Raw genomic sequence first — 17,453 nt, 5'->3', positions numbered from 1 at the left:
ACACAGTATAAAATATGGCCTAAATTAATTTCCTGTCATATTTATAAGCAGTTTTATTAATACATTTGTTCAATGAGTCATTTCACCATTTAAAAAAAATAATGTGCTGAGAGTTCTTTCTTTTTCCACATACATTTCTGTCATCAGTAGCTTAACACTCCTATCTCTGAGCCGACAAGAATTGGGTACAATCTTTGAGGCAGTCCAAGAATCCTATCTGAGTCATTTTGTTTCCATTTTTCTAAGAAATCTACAAATAGAGCTCATGCTAAGGTTTTCACACATGTTGATAAAAGAATCCCCAATGCCTATGCAAACACTGAGATGCAACACAGCCTTTATTTCATCCTTCCAGATAGTGTGGAAAATATATGAAAGTTCATGGTCGTACAAAACAGTTGATGCAGTTCTTTTTGATATAATTTCCACTCTTTTCCTGACAAGTTGTCCCTCTCCCTTCAGGAAATATTTAGTTCTTCAGATGCAGAGTGCTACCTGAGGGACATAATGGATAGTGTGCTGGACTTGGAGCAAAGAAAAGCTCAGTTCACATTCTGCTTCTGACACAAACAGGCTGTGTGACCAATTCCTTATCTTATAAAATACAAGAATTGACAAGCTCATGACTTCTTAAACTTTTTCCACTATCAATCCTTTTTTTGCCTGAGAAATTTTTATGCAACCTTGGGTATATAGGTATAAAAATAAGTATACAAACTGAACATTTACCATAATAAATCCAAATTTTGTGACCCCCCCCCCCACATTATTAAGTGGCTCCTGTATAATATCTCAACCTATAGTTTAAGAAGCTTTGTAGTAAATAACTTCTGAAGTCCCTTCCTGCTCTAACTCTGTGACCCTGTGCATCATTTCAAAAGAGATATGAATAGGGCATGGCTAAAGAAACACTGACATCCCAGCGTAAGAAATTTTCACTTCAGGCACACATAGAAACCTTCAGCCTATTTATGTTCTCCTAAAACTTAGATTCTTTCTAGAAGTAAATAAAGCTGCAAGAAATGTAATTCACATCTCATCAAGGGGGAAGGGAACAAGTATTTATTAAGCACTTACTCTATGCTAGGTGCTTTACATATTTTATTTTATTTGATCCTCACAAGAAGCCTGAGAAATTGAGGTAGACTTGCCCATGATCACTATCAGCTAGTAAGTGCCTGTGGTTGGATTTGAATTCAGGTCTTCCTGGTTTCAGGTCCAACACTATAGCCAGTGAACCATCCATGTTCTGTTATAGAAGTAGTTTTGTATAAAGAACAATTAGCCCCAATGCTATATAAACTATTTGAAAAATAGGAAATGGAGATCATAAAGAAGGGAAAGGGACCTGTATGTGCACAAATGTTTGTGGGAGCCCTTTTTGTAGTGGCTAGAAATTGGAAACTGAGTGGATGCCCATCAGTTGGAGAATGGCTGAATAAATTGTGGTATATGAATATTATGGAATATTATTGTTCTGTTAGAAATGACCAACAGGATGATTTCAGAAAGGCCTGGAGAGACTTACACAAACTGATGCTGAGTGAAACAAGCAGGGCCAAGAGATCATTATATACTTCAACAACAATACTATATGATGACCAGTTCTGATGGACCAGGCCATCCTCAGCAATGAGATCAACCAAATCATTTCCAATAGAGCAGTAATGAACTGAACCAGATACGCCCAGCAAAAGAACTCTGGGAGATGACTAAGAACCATTACATTGAATTCCTAATCCCTATATTTTTACCCACCTGCATTTTTTATTTCCTTCACAAGCTAATTGTACAATATTTCAGAGTCTGATTCTATTTGTACAGCAAAATAACAGTTTGGTCATGAATACTTATTGTGTATCTAATTTATATTTTAATATATTTAACATCTACTGGTCATCCTGCCATCTGGGGGAGAGGGTGGAGGGTAAGAGGGGAAAAAGTGGAATAAGAGGTTTGGCAATTGTCATTGCTGTAAAGTTACCCATACATATAACCTGTAAATAAAAGGCTATTAAATTTAAAAAAAAAAAAAAAAAGAAAAATAGGGAATGAAGGAGTCCTACCAAATTCCTTTTATGACACAGACATGGTAGTGATGCCTAAACCAGGTAGGTTGAAAACAAAGAAAGAAATTATAATAGACCAATCTTCCTAATGAATATTGATGCTAAAATCTTAAATAAGATATTAGCAAAAAGACTACAGAAAATTATCCCCAGGATAATACACCATGATCAAGTAGGATTTATACCAGGAATGCAGGGCTGGTTCAATATTAGAAAAATATCAGTATAATTGGCCATATTAATAACCAAATGAACAAAAAACATATGATCATCTCAATAGATACAGAAAAAGCATTTGATAAAATCTAATATCCATTCCTATTAAAAACACTTGAGAGTATAGGAATAAATGGACTTTTCCTTAAAATAATCAGTAGCATCTATTTAAAACCATTAATAAGCATCATAAATAATGGGGATAAACTGGAACCATTCCCATTAAGATCAGGAGTGAAAGAAGGTTGCCCACTATCACCATTGCTATTTAATATTGTATTAGAAATGCTAGCTTTGGCAATAAGTGTTGAGAAAGAGATTAAAGGAATTAGAGTAGGTAATGAGGAAACCAAATTATCACTCTTTGCTGATGATATAATGGTATACTTAGAGAACCCCAGAGATTCTACTAAAAAGCTATTAGAAATAATCCATATCTTTAGCAAAGTTGCAGGATACAACATAAACCCACATAAGTCATCAGCATTCTTATACATATCTAACAAAATCCAACACTTAAAAGTTACAAAGAGAAATTCCATTTAAAGTAATTATCGACAGTATAAAATATTTAGGAATCTATCTGCCAAGGGAAAATCAGGAACTATATGAGCAAAACTACAAAACACTTTCCACACAAATAAAGTCAAATCTAACCAATTGGAAAAATATCAAATGCTCTTGGATAGGGCTTACAGAGGACAAGCAGCTACCCCTCACCCCCCAATATTCTGCCTTCTGGCAGGAGTTTGGAACTTGGTCAAGCTCTACCTCGATCTACCCCAACAGTGGAACCCTGGCTATTCCTGATGTGGCTGGTAAGACCATTGAATTTCTTTTTGCCATGAGGACTTTTCCTTTCGTCTTGCTCTGGCACTCTGGTCTCCCTTGCCCCTCCCCCTCCATAGAATGGGATTAGAAAGTTTCTCTTCTCAGACCTCCAGATGATCTTTCTTAAAGCTCTCCCATATTCTCCCTGAAATCTGGGGAAAATCCTCTGTCAGGATTGAGAAATTTCTTATGCACAAACTTTTAACTAAACAGTTAAGAGATTTAGAGCCTCTTAACTGCATTCTTATCTTGATCTGCCATCCCTAAAGGCAGGATCAGGCCCTGGGGGATCCCAGAGCCATTGCCTATTTCTCAAAGGAACTGAATTCAGTTTCTCTAGAATGGCTTTTGTGCCTTAGAGAAGAAGCCTCAAAATTTACCCTAGGACACCAGAGCATTTTAGAAGTCAAAGGGCATCAGTGGCTTGCTAGTGGGAGGCTTATCCTCAATAGCACCTTGGAAGCTAAATGACTGTCCCCTGGGACTTCTGCCCAGAAAGCTGAATTCATTGCCCTGACCAGAGCTTTGGAACTGGGGAAGGAAATGAGAGTGACCATCTATACTGACTCCAAATATGCTTTTCATATTTTTCATGCTCATGGGGCTATATGGAACGAAAAGGGGACTTTTGACAGCAAAGAATTCTGCTATTAAATATGCAAGAGAAATTCTACAGCTACTACAAGCTGTCCACAGACCCAGAAGGGTTACAATCAGAAGGGAGATTCACTTCAAGCCAAGGGAAATAGGGTAGCAGATTTAGCCATTAAAACTGTTGTCCATTCACCCCTAACTATGGCACCTTTAATCCCTCAGCTCTCTGAATCTTATACCCCTTCTTATAGCCCACAAGAACAAATCCTTGAAGAAGAAAGGGGATATACCCTTTCTTCTTTTGCCTGGTTTCAAACACTTTCAAGCCAACTCTTAATCTCAGAAGCAAGTAAGTAGAAACTTATCTTTGGCCTTCATCATGCTGCCCATTTGGGAAATGCATTTTTACTAGTCACAAATTGGGAGAAACAATCAGACAGGTCTGCCAGCTTGCCCAATTTGTGCCCAAGTAAATCCTGAAAGAATTGTTAAACCTCCCCCCTCTCCTGAAGTCTGTTCAGAGAAGAGGAACATACCCAGAGGAAGATTGGCAAATAGATTTTATGCATATACCCTCCTGTAGAGGTTTCAAGTTACTTTTAGTCTTTGTTGACACTTTTACTAATTGGGTAGAAGCTTTCTCCTATAGGATTGAGAAAGCTCAGGAGGTATCAGATCATACCTCACTTTGAACTACCTCACTCCTTACAGAGAGACAATGATCTGGCCTTCACTTCCCAGAACACTTAAAATGTGGCTGAGGCATTTAAGATCACTTACCACCTCCCCTCTGCCTGGTGTCCTCAGGCTTCTGGGAAGGTGGAGAAAATGAATCACACCCTCAAGTGAGTCCTCACTAAACTGTGCTTAGAGACTCTAGAGGATTGGGTGAAGAATCTCCCATTAGGGCCTCATTTCACCTCAGGAGAATATTAAGCTGAGCCCCTTTGAACTTCTGTATGGGAGGCCTTTCCTAACCTCTGACATTCCTTGTAGATCCAGAACACCATCAGGTCACTCAGTTTGCTACCCAGCTTGGGGCAGTCCAGAAGGTACTTTCTGAATATGCAAATGAGCATCTCCTTAAACCTACACATGCTCATATTCAAATTGCCTCCCCTGTTAATCCAGGGGACATGGTATACTTGAAATCTTGGAAGCCTCATGGTGCTGACCCTTTGGGTATAAAGTGGAAAAGTCCATACAAGGTCATTCTGACTACTCCAATGTCAGTAAAACTGGAAGGGTCTCCCAGCTGGACTCGTATTTCTAGGATTAAAAATGCTGTTTCTGTCACCTCCCTTCAGATATCTTAGAATATTCCTGTGAACATATAGAGGACCTGAAGTTTCTCTTCCACAAGACCCCTGAAAAAATTCTGGAGAAAGAAGGGTAAAATGACTGATTTCCTTTCACTATAATCTCCTTCCTTCCTTTCTCACCATGAGAACTTTACTCCTAATACTCTCTCTAGCTTTCCTGGTCTTACACTGAGCCCTCACCAGTGGGGAGATAACTTCCTAGTCAGACTAGGGAACTCTGCAGGTAATGGGGGCGTTCAGGATTGTTGGGTGTGTCGTCAACACCCTCAAGGCGGCCCACAGATGCAACCTAATGCATTTTTTGCAAAGGTCCCGTTCCCAAGTGTCACCATCTCCACCCTGGAAGCCAGTCCATTTGTACTAGCTACTCCCCAGGGGAACAACTCTGATTTGACTATCCCCTGTTTTCTTGCTGGGAAAGATCTCATATTTACACATTACCATACTATACTACAGAGACAGTAGTTGTCACCATGGCCCATAATGGCCATGTTTGCATCCCTGGTGTGGAGTTGCTGACTTGTACCGCCAATACTGTTGGTGCACGTGAGTGTGACTCCTTTCAAGTCTGCTTCAATTTCACCTCGACAACCTGTATCAGCTGCACAGGTGGGTCAAGGGCTAGATGTACCTATGACTATAAACACCCTAAAAAATAACTGTAGGTTATCCATCCCGAGATTATTCTGGCAAACTCACTCAATGGTTCTACAAAATCTTCTTTGAAACTTCTTCATAACCTCTTGAAAAGTAATATTCGATTGATAGAATGTTATGTAACTACAATCATCCTTGGGGACAAGCAACTAGGAAACTACTACAAAACTTGACCTCAGGTACCATCTGTACACCTAAGGGATATGCTTTCCTCTGTAAACTAAATTCTCCATTCTACTTCATTGTTTCTAAGGGACCTGTTAAGAGGAATGCCTCTGACTGGAATTCTCCCCAGCCTGTAACTCTCTCTACCCTGTGCCTAACACCTTGTAAACACTATGGGTCCTGCACCCTAGGTTACCCAAGTGCCCATTTCAGTGTATATAATGCCACTGCCTCAAACACTGCCCCCACTCCTTCAAGGAGACAAAGACTGGGATTTGGGGGAAATGTTCTTTAGTATTTAAAGGCACAGCAATGCTAGATGCGAATGAAATGTGAATGAAAACATCCTGTACAACCTGACTACCACAATCAACCAGCTGCCTAACGAAACTGCACACTCTCTCCCAGAGATCCAAGAATCTTTGCTTTTAGATAACTGAATGACCTTGGATTATCTACTTGCCTCAAGTGGAGGTATTTATGCCCTGGTCAATTTGTCCTGCTGTATGTACATCAATAATTCAGGGAAAGTTGAATTTTGTACTGAGAGAATCTTAGAGAAAGCTGACTGGATGCAAGACATTCATGGAAAACTTCTCTTCCCTCCCTTCCCCCCAGTCTTCCTCTCGATGGGGTTCCTGGTTGTGGTCTCTAATAACCCCTATACTAGCTCCACTTCTAATTATTTTGTTTTTACCCATATTTGGCCCCTGCATTTTTAATCGGCTTGTGAGATTTGTTTCCTCCAGGCTCCAAGCTATGAACTTTCAACTGCTCATTTAGCCAGAAGATCATGGGACAATTGACTTGGACACACAACATCCCTTAGATGCCACTGCTGCAATCTTCAGATCTCGAACTTCCCCTCCTGGCCTGAATATTGGGGACAACTCTACAACTCTTGTCAGCCTGAAGCAACTACAGAAGATGAGAACTTTGTCTTTTTGAATTTGGAGTGACTGCTTGAGGGGGGGAAATGACCCTTTAATCTTTGGTCCCCTTTAATCTTTGAGGGGGGCCCTGATGTAAATTGTGTCCCCTTTAATCTTCGGAGGAAGTGTTAGAAAGGCCTTGATGTAAATGCTGGAGGAAGGGTCTCAAACCCTCTGGGGCTCTGAGAAGGGCCCATCTTTTTGTCCATAAGGGCAACTTCTAGATAAGTAATCTCATTCAATTGGAAAAATCAACCTGAGGCATAGCAAAGGCCCTCTACTGAGTTGGAGATCAGTCCTTCATTCATCTGGAAATTGATCCCTGGCTTGGAGTCAGAGACTCCATAAAATCACACATACCCAGACTTTCACCAAAATAATCCTGACACTCAGAAAGCTATCTTCTTTAGTGTAAATAAATCCCCTCCCTTTTTTTGCCACAAACTTTGGGTTTGCAAATTCTTTCACAAAGAATCTGTGACATCAACCAGAGGGGATCTCTCAACCCTCAGTTCTCACACCCCATTCTTTTATTGTTCAGAGATTCTGAAAACCATTCTGCTCCTAGCTCACAGATGCTGGGAGGGGAATAACCATATATTAAGCATTTATAATGAATCAGTCATTGCTGTGTTTTACAGATAGATAGGTTGATATAGATATTAAAGATATAGATAGAATCTCATTTGGTCCTCAAGATCTCTCTATGAGTTAATGCAACTTTGCAGATAAACTGCTGTGACTCTCAGGGTCACACAGCTATTAAGCACCTACTAGGTGCCAAATAAGAGGCTCAGTGAATGGAGCACTGGGTGGCCTGGAGTCAGGAAGATCTGAGTTCAAATTTAATCTTTCTCTGCCTTAATCCATTGGAGAAGGAAATGACAAACCAGGCTAGTATCCTTGCCAAGAAAACCTCACAGACAATATTAGCCTCTCTGGGGCTCAACTATATTGGGGTTCCTTGAAGCTCAACAAATGTTCCAAACGCTGCTAAGTGCTATATATATATATATATATATATATATATATATATATATTACCTTTTTTGGGGAAGGGAATTAAAAGGAAATCAACTTTAATGGAACAAGGATTTGGTTTATTCTTTTCTAGTCATTCCATAGGTGCCCTAAAATCTTTCCACAAAACCTGGTTGAAGAACCTTTCAAGTAGAGGTGATGTAAAGAACTGTGTCCTCCTAATCTTTTGGGGGGAGGGTGTGTGTGTAATGTTCTGGCTAGCTTTCTGGAGGTCTTGAGACCAGCCTTTGTTTCAGCAGAGTAATCACCATGAGAGTAGCCAGGGATAAAGTCCAAAAGTCCTTATTTTCTCCTTCCCAGTCTGTCTCCTTGCTTGGGGCTGGGCTATTTTCTGGAGGCCCTCTGGAATGGGTTTCAATGGAGGAATGTAGGAGAGCCACCAAGCCTCCCCCTGGCTGAGTTTGTCCCCAGTTTATATGCTCTTTACAATTACATCATTACAGTGTACTGAGTATATAAACCAATCATTATATCACTAGGGAACCATTATTTGTTGTAAGATTAAATCAATCATGCTGAACTAGAGAACTCTCCTGCTAAACTAGACAACCGTGGTCTTACCAATTCCACTGAGTTAACACCTTGTTTAAATTAATCCTACTGAGCCTGAAGTATATTTCTCCAAAGTACCTGCCCTTTACAGGGATGGACCTGGAACTCCCCCCTTCAATTGATCAGGGAATCACTCTGGTCTGGAAACAGTCCCCACCCTTATTGATTTGAAAATTATTCTCTCAATCAGTCCTACCCCCAAGCCATAGAAATTATCCTAATCAGGAAGCAGCCCCTGAAAGCTGCTCGGTGAAAATAAGCCCATTTTTTGGTCAAAGGATATGAACTGACAATTCTCAGATGAAGAAATTGAAACTATTTCTAGTCATATGAAAAGATGCTCCAAGTCATTATTAATCAGAGAAATGCAAATTAAGACAACTCTAAGATACCACTACACACCTGTCAGATTGGCTAAGATGACAGGAAAAAATAATGATGATTGTTGGAGGGGATGTGGGAAAACTGGGACATTGATTCATTGTTGGTGGAGTTGTGAACGAATCCAACCATTTTGGAGAGTAGTTTGGAACTATGCTCAAAAAGTTATCAAGCTGTGCATACCCTTTGATCCAGCAGTGCTACTACTGGGATTATATCCCAAAGAGATTATAAAGAAGGGAAAGGGACCTGTATGTGCACGAATGTTTGTGGCAGCCCTTTTTGTAGTGGCTAAAAATTGGAAACTGAATGGATGTCCATCAGTTGGAGAATGGCTGAATAAATTGTGGTATATGAATATTATGGAATATTACTGTTCTGTAAGAAATGACCAACAGGATGATTTCAGAAAGGCCTGGAGAGACTTACACGAACTGATGCTGAGTGAAATGAGCAGGACCAGGAGATCATTATATACTTCAACAACAATACTAGATGATGACCAGTTCTGATGGATCAGGCCATCCTCAGCAACGAGATCAACCAAATCATTTCTAATGGAGCAGTAATGAACTGAACCAGCTACGCCCAGAGAAAGAACTCTGGGAGATGACTAAAAACCATTACATTGAATTCCCAATCCCTATATTTATGCACACCTGCATCTAGGGGAGGGGGTCGGGGGTAAGAGGTGAAAAATTGGAACAAGAGGTTTGGCAATTGTTAATGCTGTAAAGTTACCCATGCATATATCCTGTAAATAAAAGGCTATTAAATTTAAAAAAAAAAAAGAAAAAAGAAAATAAGCCCATTTTTGCCAAACCTCGCTTGCAGCCTGGGACTGGGAAGTCTTGTGCAGAACCTGCGACATGGGCCTGGGCCCCCATCGCTGTTAGGGTATCTCGCCCCTCAAACTGAGGTAAGTTAGCAGAGGAGGCAGGTGAAAAGTGTTATCAACCCTTTTACAATTGAGAAAACTGAGGCTGACAGCACGGACATAACCTGGGGCCGTCTCCGCTGCGTCCCCTAGCGGTGAAAGATAGGCGGCCTGGGGTTTGGCGAGGTGAGACCACCCCCTCCCCAAAGTCAGGGGGGGAAAGGGACGCCCCCTGCTGGGCTCGTGTTCATTTCCTAGTTGTTATTGGGGGTAGGGGAGAAGAGCACTCAGCCGACTCCCGCTCCTCACACCGCGCCCCCTCCTTCTTCCCCCGCCCTTCCTCAGTCTGTCGGTGACGTCATTATGCACCACGTGCAGCTCCCTGACGAGAGCTCGTAGTCCGTGCTTCCTGCCGCGAGGACAGCCCGCGCCTCGGATTGACGTCAGAGGACGGATAAACAACGTCGCCGTCGCCATTTCTTCTCCCGCCTCCTCCCCAAGATGCGGTCTTGGCTTGTGGGCGCCGCCCTGTGGTTAGTGTGGGGTAACTTCACGTATGCGAGCGACCATGGGACGCTCTTCGACCGGAGTAAGTCTGGCCCGCCCCCTTCCTCTCCGCGTCCCCTGGGCGGGGCCCAAACCAGTCCTCCGCGGCTCTGGGTGCAGTTCCGCCGGTGTTTGGAGGCCTCCCGCCGCAGGGATGGATTTAGCTGAAGTTAACCTCCTTACTTTATAGAGGGCGAAATTGAAGCACAGACCACTAAAGGGACTTGGCTGGGGTCACAACTAAAATGTCGTGCCTGCGGTAGGATTTGAACGCAGGTCTACACCCACCCTCACCCCGTGTTCTCTCCACCACCTCTTAATTCCTTATAATTGGGCTTGGTGTCTCCATTCTCTCAATTCCACTTGTCTCATAACGTGATCACCAAAATTAGGTAATTTGACTAGCGTTTATTAAGTATCCACTGTATGCCAGGGGGTGTGCTGTGGCGTCCAGGGTCTGCGAACTCAGCCCCTGCTTGTAACCGATTTTTGCTGTCCATAACAAACAAAAAAGCAGGGGGTGGTGAGGCAGGTCGGGAGGATAGTTTGCTGAGCCCAGATTTTAATAAGCTTAATACTGGAGGAGGCAAAAATCCCCACCTTCAAGGACTAACAACTGTGCACAGGAGAGAGATGTACAGGATAAATTGGAACTAATTAAACGAAGAAAGAAATTGGCATGAAGAGGGATGACCTTTTGGAGGCTATAAAAAGATTAAATAAAGATTGTTGGATTGTAACAGACTGAGAGGTAGATTTCCTGAATGCATTAAAGATTAATTAAGGGGAGGTTCTTGTGGCCACAATAGCCACAAAGAAACCAGTAAAAGATAAATGAAAAAGCCAGCAGTAAGGGAGCTGAGTTGAGTACCAAGAGATCAGCCAGCTAGAGAGACTCACAAGAACTGTTGCTATGTGATAGGAGCAGAACCGGGAGGACAGTAACAAGATTATGAGATGATCAATTCTAATGGACATGGCTCTTCTCCACAATGTGGTGATTGAAGGCAATTCCAATAGACTTGTGATGGAGAGAGCCAGAAAGGACTGAATGTGAATCATGGCATAATGTTTTCATTTTTTATTGTTGTTTGCTTTTTGTTTTTGTTTTTTCTCATTTTCTTTTCCCTGATTTTTCTTGCGCAGTATGACAATTGTGGAACTATGTATAGAAGAAATGCACATGTTTGACATATATTGGATTACTTGCTGTCTAATGGAGAGGGATGAGGAGAAGGGAGAGATAGAAGCTGCTAAATCTCGTGTTATCTTGACTGTGGCTCCATGATACTTGAATTGTTTCTTTCTGGCTGCTTGCAATATTTTTCTCTTTGCAAGCTCTGGAATTTGCTATAAAAAATAGTCCTGGGAGTTTTCATTTTGGGTTTTCTTTCAGGAGTTGATTGGTGAATTCTTTTAATTTATGTTTTACCTTCTGGTTTTAGAATATCCTGGACGTTTTTCTTTACAATTCTTGAAGAATAATATTTAGGGTCTCTCTCTCTCTTTTTTTAAATCATGGTATTTAGATAGTTCAGTAATTTTAAAATTATCTTTCCTGAATCTATTTTCCAAGTCAGTTGTTTTTCCCAATGAAATATTTCACATTGTTTTCTATTTTTTTATTCATTTGATTTTGTTTTATTGTTTCTTGATTTCATAAATTTATTAGCTTCCATTTGCTCAATTCTAGTTTTTAAGGAATAATTTTCTTCAATGAGTTTTTGTGTTTTCTTTTAAAGCAGTTATTTTCTTAAATGGTGTCCCTCCCCCCACCCCCAATTCAGCCAGTTCTATTTTTTAAGGTATTTTTCTCCTTATTGGCTTTTTGAACTTCTTTTACCATTTGACCTAGTCTTTTTTTTTTAATTAAAGTTTTAATTTTCAAAACATATGCATATATAATTTTCAACATTTACCCTTGTAGAATCTCGGCCTAGTCTGTTTTTAAAGATGGTTTCTCTTCAGTATTTTTTATATATTCTCTACCAAGCTATCGACTTGTTTTTCATGATTTTCTTGCTTCACTCTTATTTCTCTTCCCAATTTCTCCTCTGCTCTTTGTTGGAATCTTTACAAAGTGTTAAGCCATTAGAGTTGATAGACAATAATTATCTAATTTAGCATGGTTCAATATGATTGATTTGATCTTAGAAGGAGATATTTTGAGCCAGAACTTGAAACAAGGTACTGAGTACAACTGATGGAAACAATGCTTGTGTTCACACCTTTAGAGAGCTCATAAGTATCTAAGTACTCAATGAAGTTCACACGTTTGGGAGAGTTCAGGGTTTAGAAAGAGATATCCGAATTCACACCTCCCTTAGGGCCAGAGAGCACTCTGGAAGATAACCCAGAATCCCTCTCTCTCCAGAAGGAGGAGTTAACCATATATATATATATATATATATATATACACACACACACACACAGGAAGCTCTTAGAGCTTGAGAGAGTTTCTGGGGAACATTGACTGGGGTTGGAGACAGAACACTCTGGGAGATACAGAAGCTTACTCGCCTCAGTTGGAGATTGAGAAGCCAAGAGTTGGAGTTGAGCTGGAGGCGATAAAGTACAAAGCTGCAAGATCTCTTGGAACCAAGCGGAGAGATAGGCCTCTGAGCTAACGGGGCTATATTGAAGGACACAATAAAAGATCTGAACTCTTTTATCACCTGGCTGTGTTTTGGAAAAGAAACACCAATAGCTCTTATTACTCAGTTTTTAAAATCCTTTTTGAATACTTTCATGGTCTGCAACCAATTCATTTTTTTTTCTTGGAAGCTTTGGATGTAGGAGCTTTGATTTTGTTATCTTTTGAGTGTGTATTTTGATCTCTCTTGTCACCATAGTAACTTTCTATGGTCAGAATTTTTTTCCTCTTGTTTGTTCATTTTCTCAGCCTATTATTTGACTTTTAACTTTTTGTCAATGTACAGCTCTGCTTTCAGGGTATTGGGTGCATTGTCCCAATCGTCAGGGGTTTTGTGCAGCTGTTTTCAGCAATGCTTTCAGGGACCTGTAAATTTTCAGTTCTTCCAAGTTGGTATGATAAAAGGATAAGTTACTCTTCTTCTGGCCTGTGCTCATCTGTGGTCTGTGAGTGAACATTCTTTTTTGCCCTAGAACTGTGAAAAAGGTCCTGTTCCCCTATCTGCAAGCTTTAGTCTGCTAATGCTCTTCCTTGCCCTAGGACTGCCAGTCAGGACTGCAATCTGGATCTGAGTACAGACAAAGTAACAGTGTCCTGCCTCAGTGCTAACACTGTAATCACCTTCTGACTAGTTGTTTGACACCCTGCCCCAACCATCTGTGGGCTGAGAGCTCTGGAGTGCTGCTGATTCAATGGCTCCCAAAATCTGCTCCTGGTTTGCTGGGACTGTGGTGGTGCTGCCTACTTTGGACTGCATTCCAGTCTCACCCAAGTGCAACAAACCTTTTTTGCTGACCTTCTAAGTTATTTTTGCTGTCTGTGGTGTGAGAGGTTTCTATTTGGGGGAAATTTTAAAAGATATATATATATATAATATATATAGTACCATCAAATGACTGTGAACTGCTGGTGTTCACTGAAATGCTATAGATGCTGAACTCATATGAAAAGTGAACTTGTTTGTCTTCCCACAAGTATCTTCTGGGTAGATCTTGGAAGTATGTCTGGGAAAATCAAAAACTCATGTGTCTCTTGGGGGAATCTTTTTCATAATCTTAGAACATATATGTAAGAGGTTTTCTATTCACAGAATCCTCAGATATGAAAGGACTCTGAGAGCACCTAGGCCAGTCTTGATAGATTTAGAGCTAGGAGATGCGGAGAGGTTAGGCTGATTGTCCAAAGTCACAGATAGTAAGTAAAAACAGTAAAAGGTTGGATCCTTGGATTTCAAATGTAGCATTCTGTGGTGGTGTACCATTCTGTCCCTCACCTGGGGGATCTATAGCATCCTGGACAAATGTGATTTTGTGCTTTGAGATTTCCAAAAATGGATCAGTCACTTCCTTATGAAAAAGTTCACAATTATTACACAGGAGACCTGGGTTCAAATCCTGTCTGCCACTTAGAACTTGTGAGAATTTCACCTCTCTGGCCATCAGTTTCTTCATCTGTAAAAATGAGGCAGTTGGATTCATTAATTTCTCAGATGCCTCTCAGCTCTGCCTTTATTAATCTATAATTCAGTAAGATATAAAGTAGATAATTAGAATAAGCTATAAAGTAGATAGAGATATGGAGCGAAAACTCAGGTTATATAGATATGGGAATCCCATTCATAGAGATGATAGTTCCCTCAGCCATAAGAGCTAATGAGATCACCAAAAGAAAGAGTTTAGAAGAGAAGAGAGGACCCCAGGATAGAGCCAGAGGGTACTCTTATGATAGTTGGGGCAGAATATGATGAACTTGCAAAGAAGATAGAAGGAATTGATCCAACAAGTAGGAAAAGAACCTAGGGAAGATAAAGTGTCCATAAGGATCACATGTTGCAGAAAGAGAAAGAAGGATATGGATTGAGAAAAAGCTATTGGATTTAGGATTTAAAAGATTTCTGGTGACCTTAAAGAGAGAGAAGTTTAGATTGAGTGTGAGAAAGACAACTCATCTCGATGGTATTGATGAGATTAGATTCAGGGAACTAAAATGAGATTAGGGTTTTCTGGTGGTCAGAGAGTTAAATGATAAGGTTAGTGGCAGGTTTGGGGTTCAGGGAACCAAATGGCTCCTCTAAATCCCCTTGGGATTCGCCACATGGGTAGAGTTTTGGGGAACCCCCTTCTGATGGCGCAGAGGTCTTTAGTAAAGGAATTTACAAACCCGAAAGGGTAGACTGATAAAAAGAAGTTTATTATAGGCATTGGCAAGTCAGCCTTTGCTATACATAAATAGAGGAGGAGTCCTGGCAGAGAAGAAAAGTTTGTAGTAGAGACAAACAGACATAAAAGTCTTGTTAGGGAAATAGGTGAGGATAAAGAAAGGGTAACACTGAAAGAGAATATTCCAGCAGGCAGAGTTTGCTATGCCAGAGTTGGTATATTAGCTCCTTTGCAAGGAGAGGGTTTAAAATTGTCTTTTTTAAATAATGGAAACCTTTGGCTACAAGCTCTTAATAGGGGTGGGTACAGCTTGAGCTGAATTTGAATAAGAATTGAATGAATGTCTTTAATTTAATAGGAAGCTTAATCAGTAGTAATTATCTATGGGGTGGTGCTGGTCTCTCCGGATCTTTTATGGAGGCCAGGATTCAAGGAGAATCTGTCCTTCAAGGAGTTTTGGGACTCCCTTCATTATGTTCTAGGACAGGGGTCCTCAAACTTTTTAAATAGGGGGCCAGTTCACTGTCTCTCAGACTGTTGGAGGGCTGGACTATAGTAAAAACAAGAACTTTGTTTTGTGAGCCTATAAATAAACTTCATAGGCCTGGATGAGGGGGATAAACGTCCTCAGCTGCCACATCTGGCCCATAGGCCGTAGTTTGAGGACCCCTGTATCTAGGATTTGGCTATGAAAGGGAGAAGAGCTATAGGGCTATATCTTGAGGTTGAGTTAAGTGAAAGTTGTTATTTATTTATTTGTTTATTTAAGGATGAAGGAGATCTTAGCTTGTTTGTAGGTAGCAGAGAAGGAACCAGGAAATAAGAGAAAAAGGTGACCCAGAGATTATTTTGTTTGTTTGTTTGTTTTTGGTCCAGGGTTGAGGGAGAATATACATTTCTTTGTTCAAGAAAATTGAATAAGTTAAAAGAGAGGTGTGAGATGAGAAGAAAGTTACTTAAAATGGACCAGGGGTCACAGAAGTCACTGTGGAAAAGGAGGGCAGAGCAGAATAGGCAGAAGGGGTAGGGTTAATACTGAGGTTGACAGAGATGAGAGAATGGGGAATGACAGAATGAGAAGATTTTTGCTGAGGTAAGAAATGTCTCCATAAACTGGGATTAGAAGGAGAAAGATTACAATTGGATGGGGATATAGACTCGTTTGACTGAGATTTCAATCCTGAACAGTCTGGTTTTGGCAAAGGGCAGCATCTGATTTGTTTAGGCCTCTGGGATAGTAAATAACTAGTTTTCCAGGGGCCTAAATTCTTTTGCCTCATCCTGATGAGGTCCAAACCTGAGCTTGGAGGAGGGAAAGAAAAAAAGGCAGAGCAAGTCCACGTGACAAGAATTCAGGAACCTGAGTTTTTATCTATGGCACAGAATAGGAAAGTTTAATTTTGAATATCACTAAGAAAGAGACTCTCTTAGTGGACAAAAGCCAGGAGATTTTGTAAAGAGGTTTGTTGGTGGTACTCATTTTTATGGGCAGATCCTAGAGGTTGGGCCAATTGAAATATTGGAGAATTTTAGAATTGAATGGGTATCTGTAGCCTGATCTTTGCCTCTATAGAGAATTTAATCAGTAATGAGTGTTATCAATGGGGGTGGTGCCTGTCTCTAAGGATAATAGAATGAAGCTATTTGCCTCTGTTGGGCTCTTTTCCGGAGGCAGGGTTCAAGGAGGCTTTCTCCTTGAGAGAGGAAGTTTTCCTTGTCTCTCTTTGTCAGACTCCCTTCAGCAATCCCAAGATAGTGTAGATATATTACATAATTGAAACTGTCCTTGGAGCCAAGCATATTGGATATTTGTTTCCTAAATGAGATCTTTTTTCCCCCATATTTGTCATGTTGTACAAGAAAAATCAGACCAAAAGGGAGAAAAAAAAACAAGAGAAAGAACAAAACAAACAAAAGGTGAAAATGGAATGCCGAAGAAACTGAGCAAGACAGAGATTAGAGACCAATTCAATAGTTTATTAAATGGAGAGAAATACTGGGACCTATGGATCCATGGTTGATCCCAGGGCTAGACGAGACTATCATCTCAAAGAGTCTAGTCCCAAGGATCGGGGCAGCAAGCTTTTTATAGACTAACAAGAACAATGACATAATGTAGGTACCTAGGTGGGGATAACCTAAAGGAGGGAGGTTACTAATATTCTAATGACATCTAAAATGAATAACCCTTTATCTTGTCAAACATTAAGAAGGAATGTCTCTAAAACCTTTAGCTCAAACATTAAGAGGTAAAGGTTATAACCTGAGTCAGAATAACTAAATAGGACAATTGGAGGAACTGGGTCACGACATTAAAAGGGAACTTTGGCATAACAAAAATACTGTAATTTGATCCACATTCAGATTCCTTACTCTCTTTTGATTTGGATTTTTTCCATTGTAAGTTAATTAAAATTACCTTGAATGACCACATTGTTGAGAAGAGCCAAGTCCAACAC

The 17,453-nt window shown here is 40.4% G+C and overlaps 1 protein-coding gene across 1 annotated transcript in view; it reads left to right on the top strand.

Moving 5' to 3' along the window:
- The first annotated feature begins 10,050 nt into the window (after nt 1-10,050).
- Nucleotides 10,051-17,453, top strand: part of TMPRSS12 (transmembrane serine protease 12) — a 47,923-nt gene continuing 40,520 nt past the window's right edge. Inside the window, exon 1 of the mRNA XM_023504279.2 lies at nt 10,051-10,225. Within this exon, the coding sequence (XP_023360047.1) occupies nt 10,138-10,225 (88 nt within the window). The 5' untranslated portion in view covers nt 10,051-10,137. The remainder of the gene's footprint in view (nt 10,226-17,453) is intronic.

The sequence above is a fragment of the Sarcophilus harrisii genome, chromosome 5, assembly GCF_902635505.1.
Source record: "Sarcophilus harrisii chromosome 5, mSarHar1.11, whole genome shotgun sequence".
Lineage (NCBI taxonomy): Eukaryota > Metazoa > Chordata > Mammalia > Dasyuromorphia > Dasyuridae > Sarcophilus > Sarcophilus harrisii.
The sequence above is the reverse complement of the archived record's forward strand: the minus strand, read 5'-3'. Positions and strand labels throughout refer to the sequence as shown.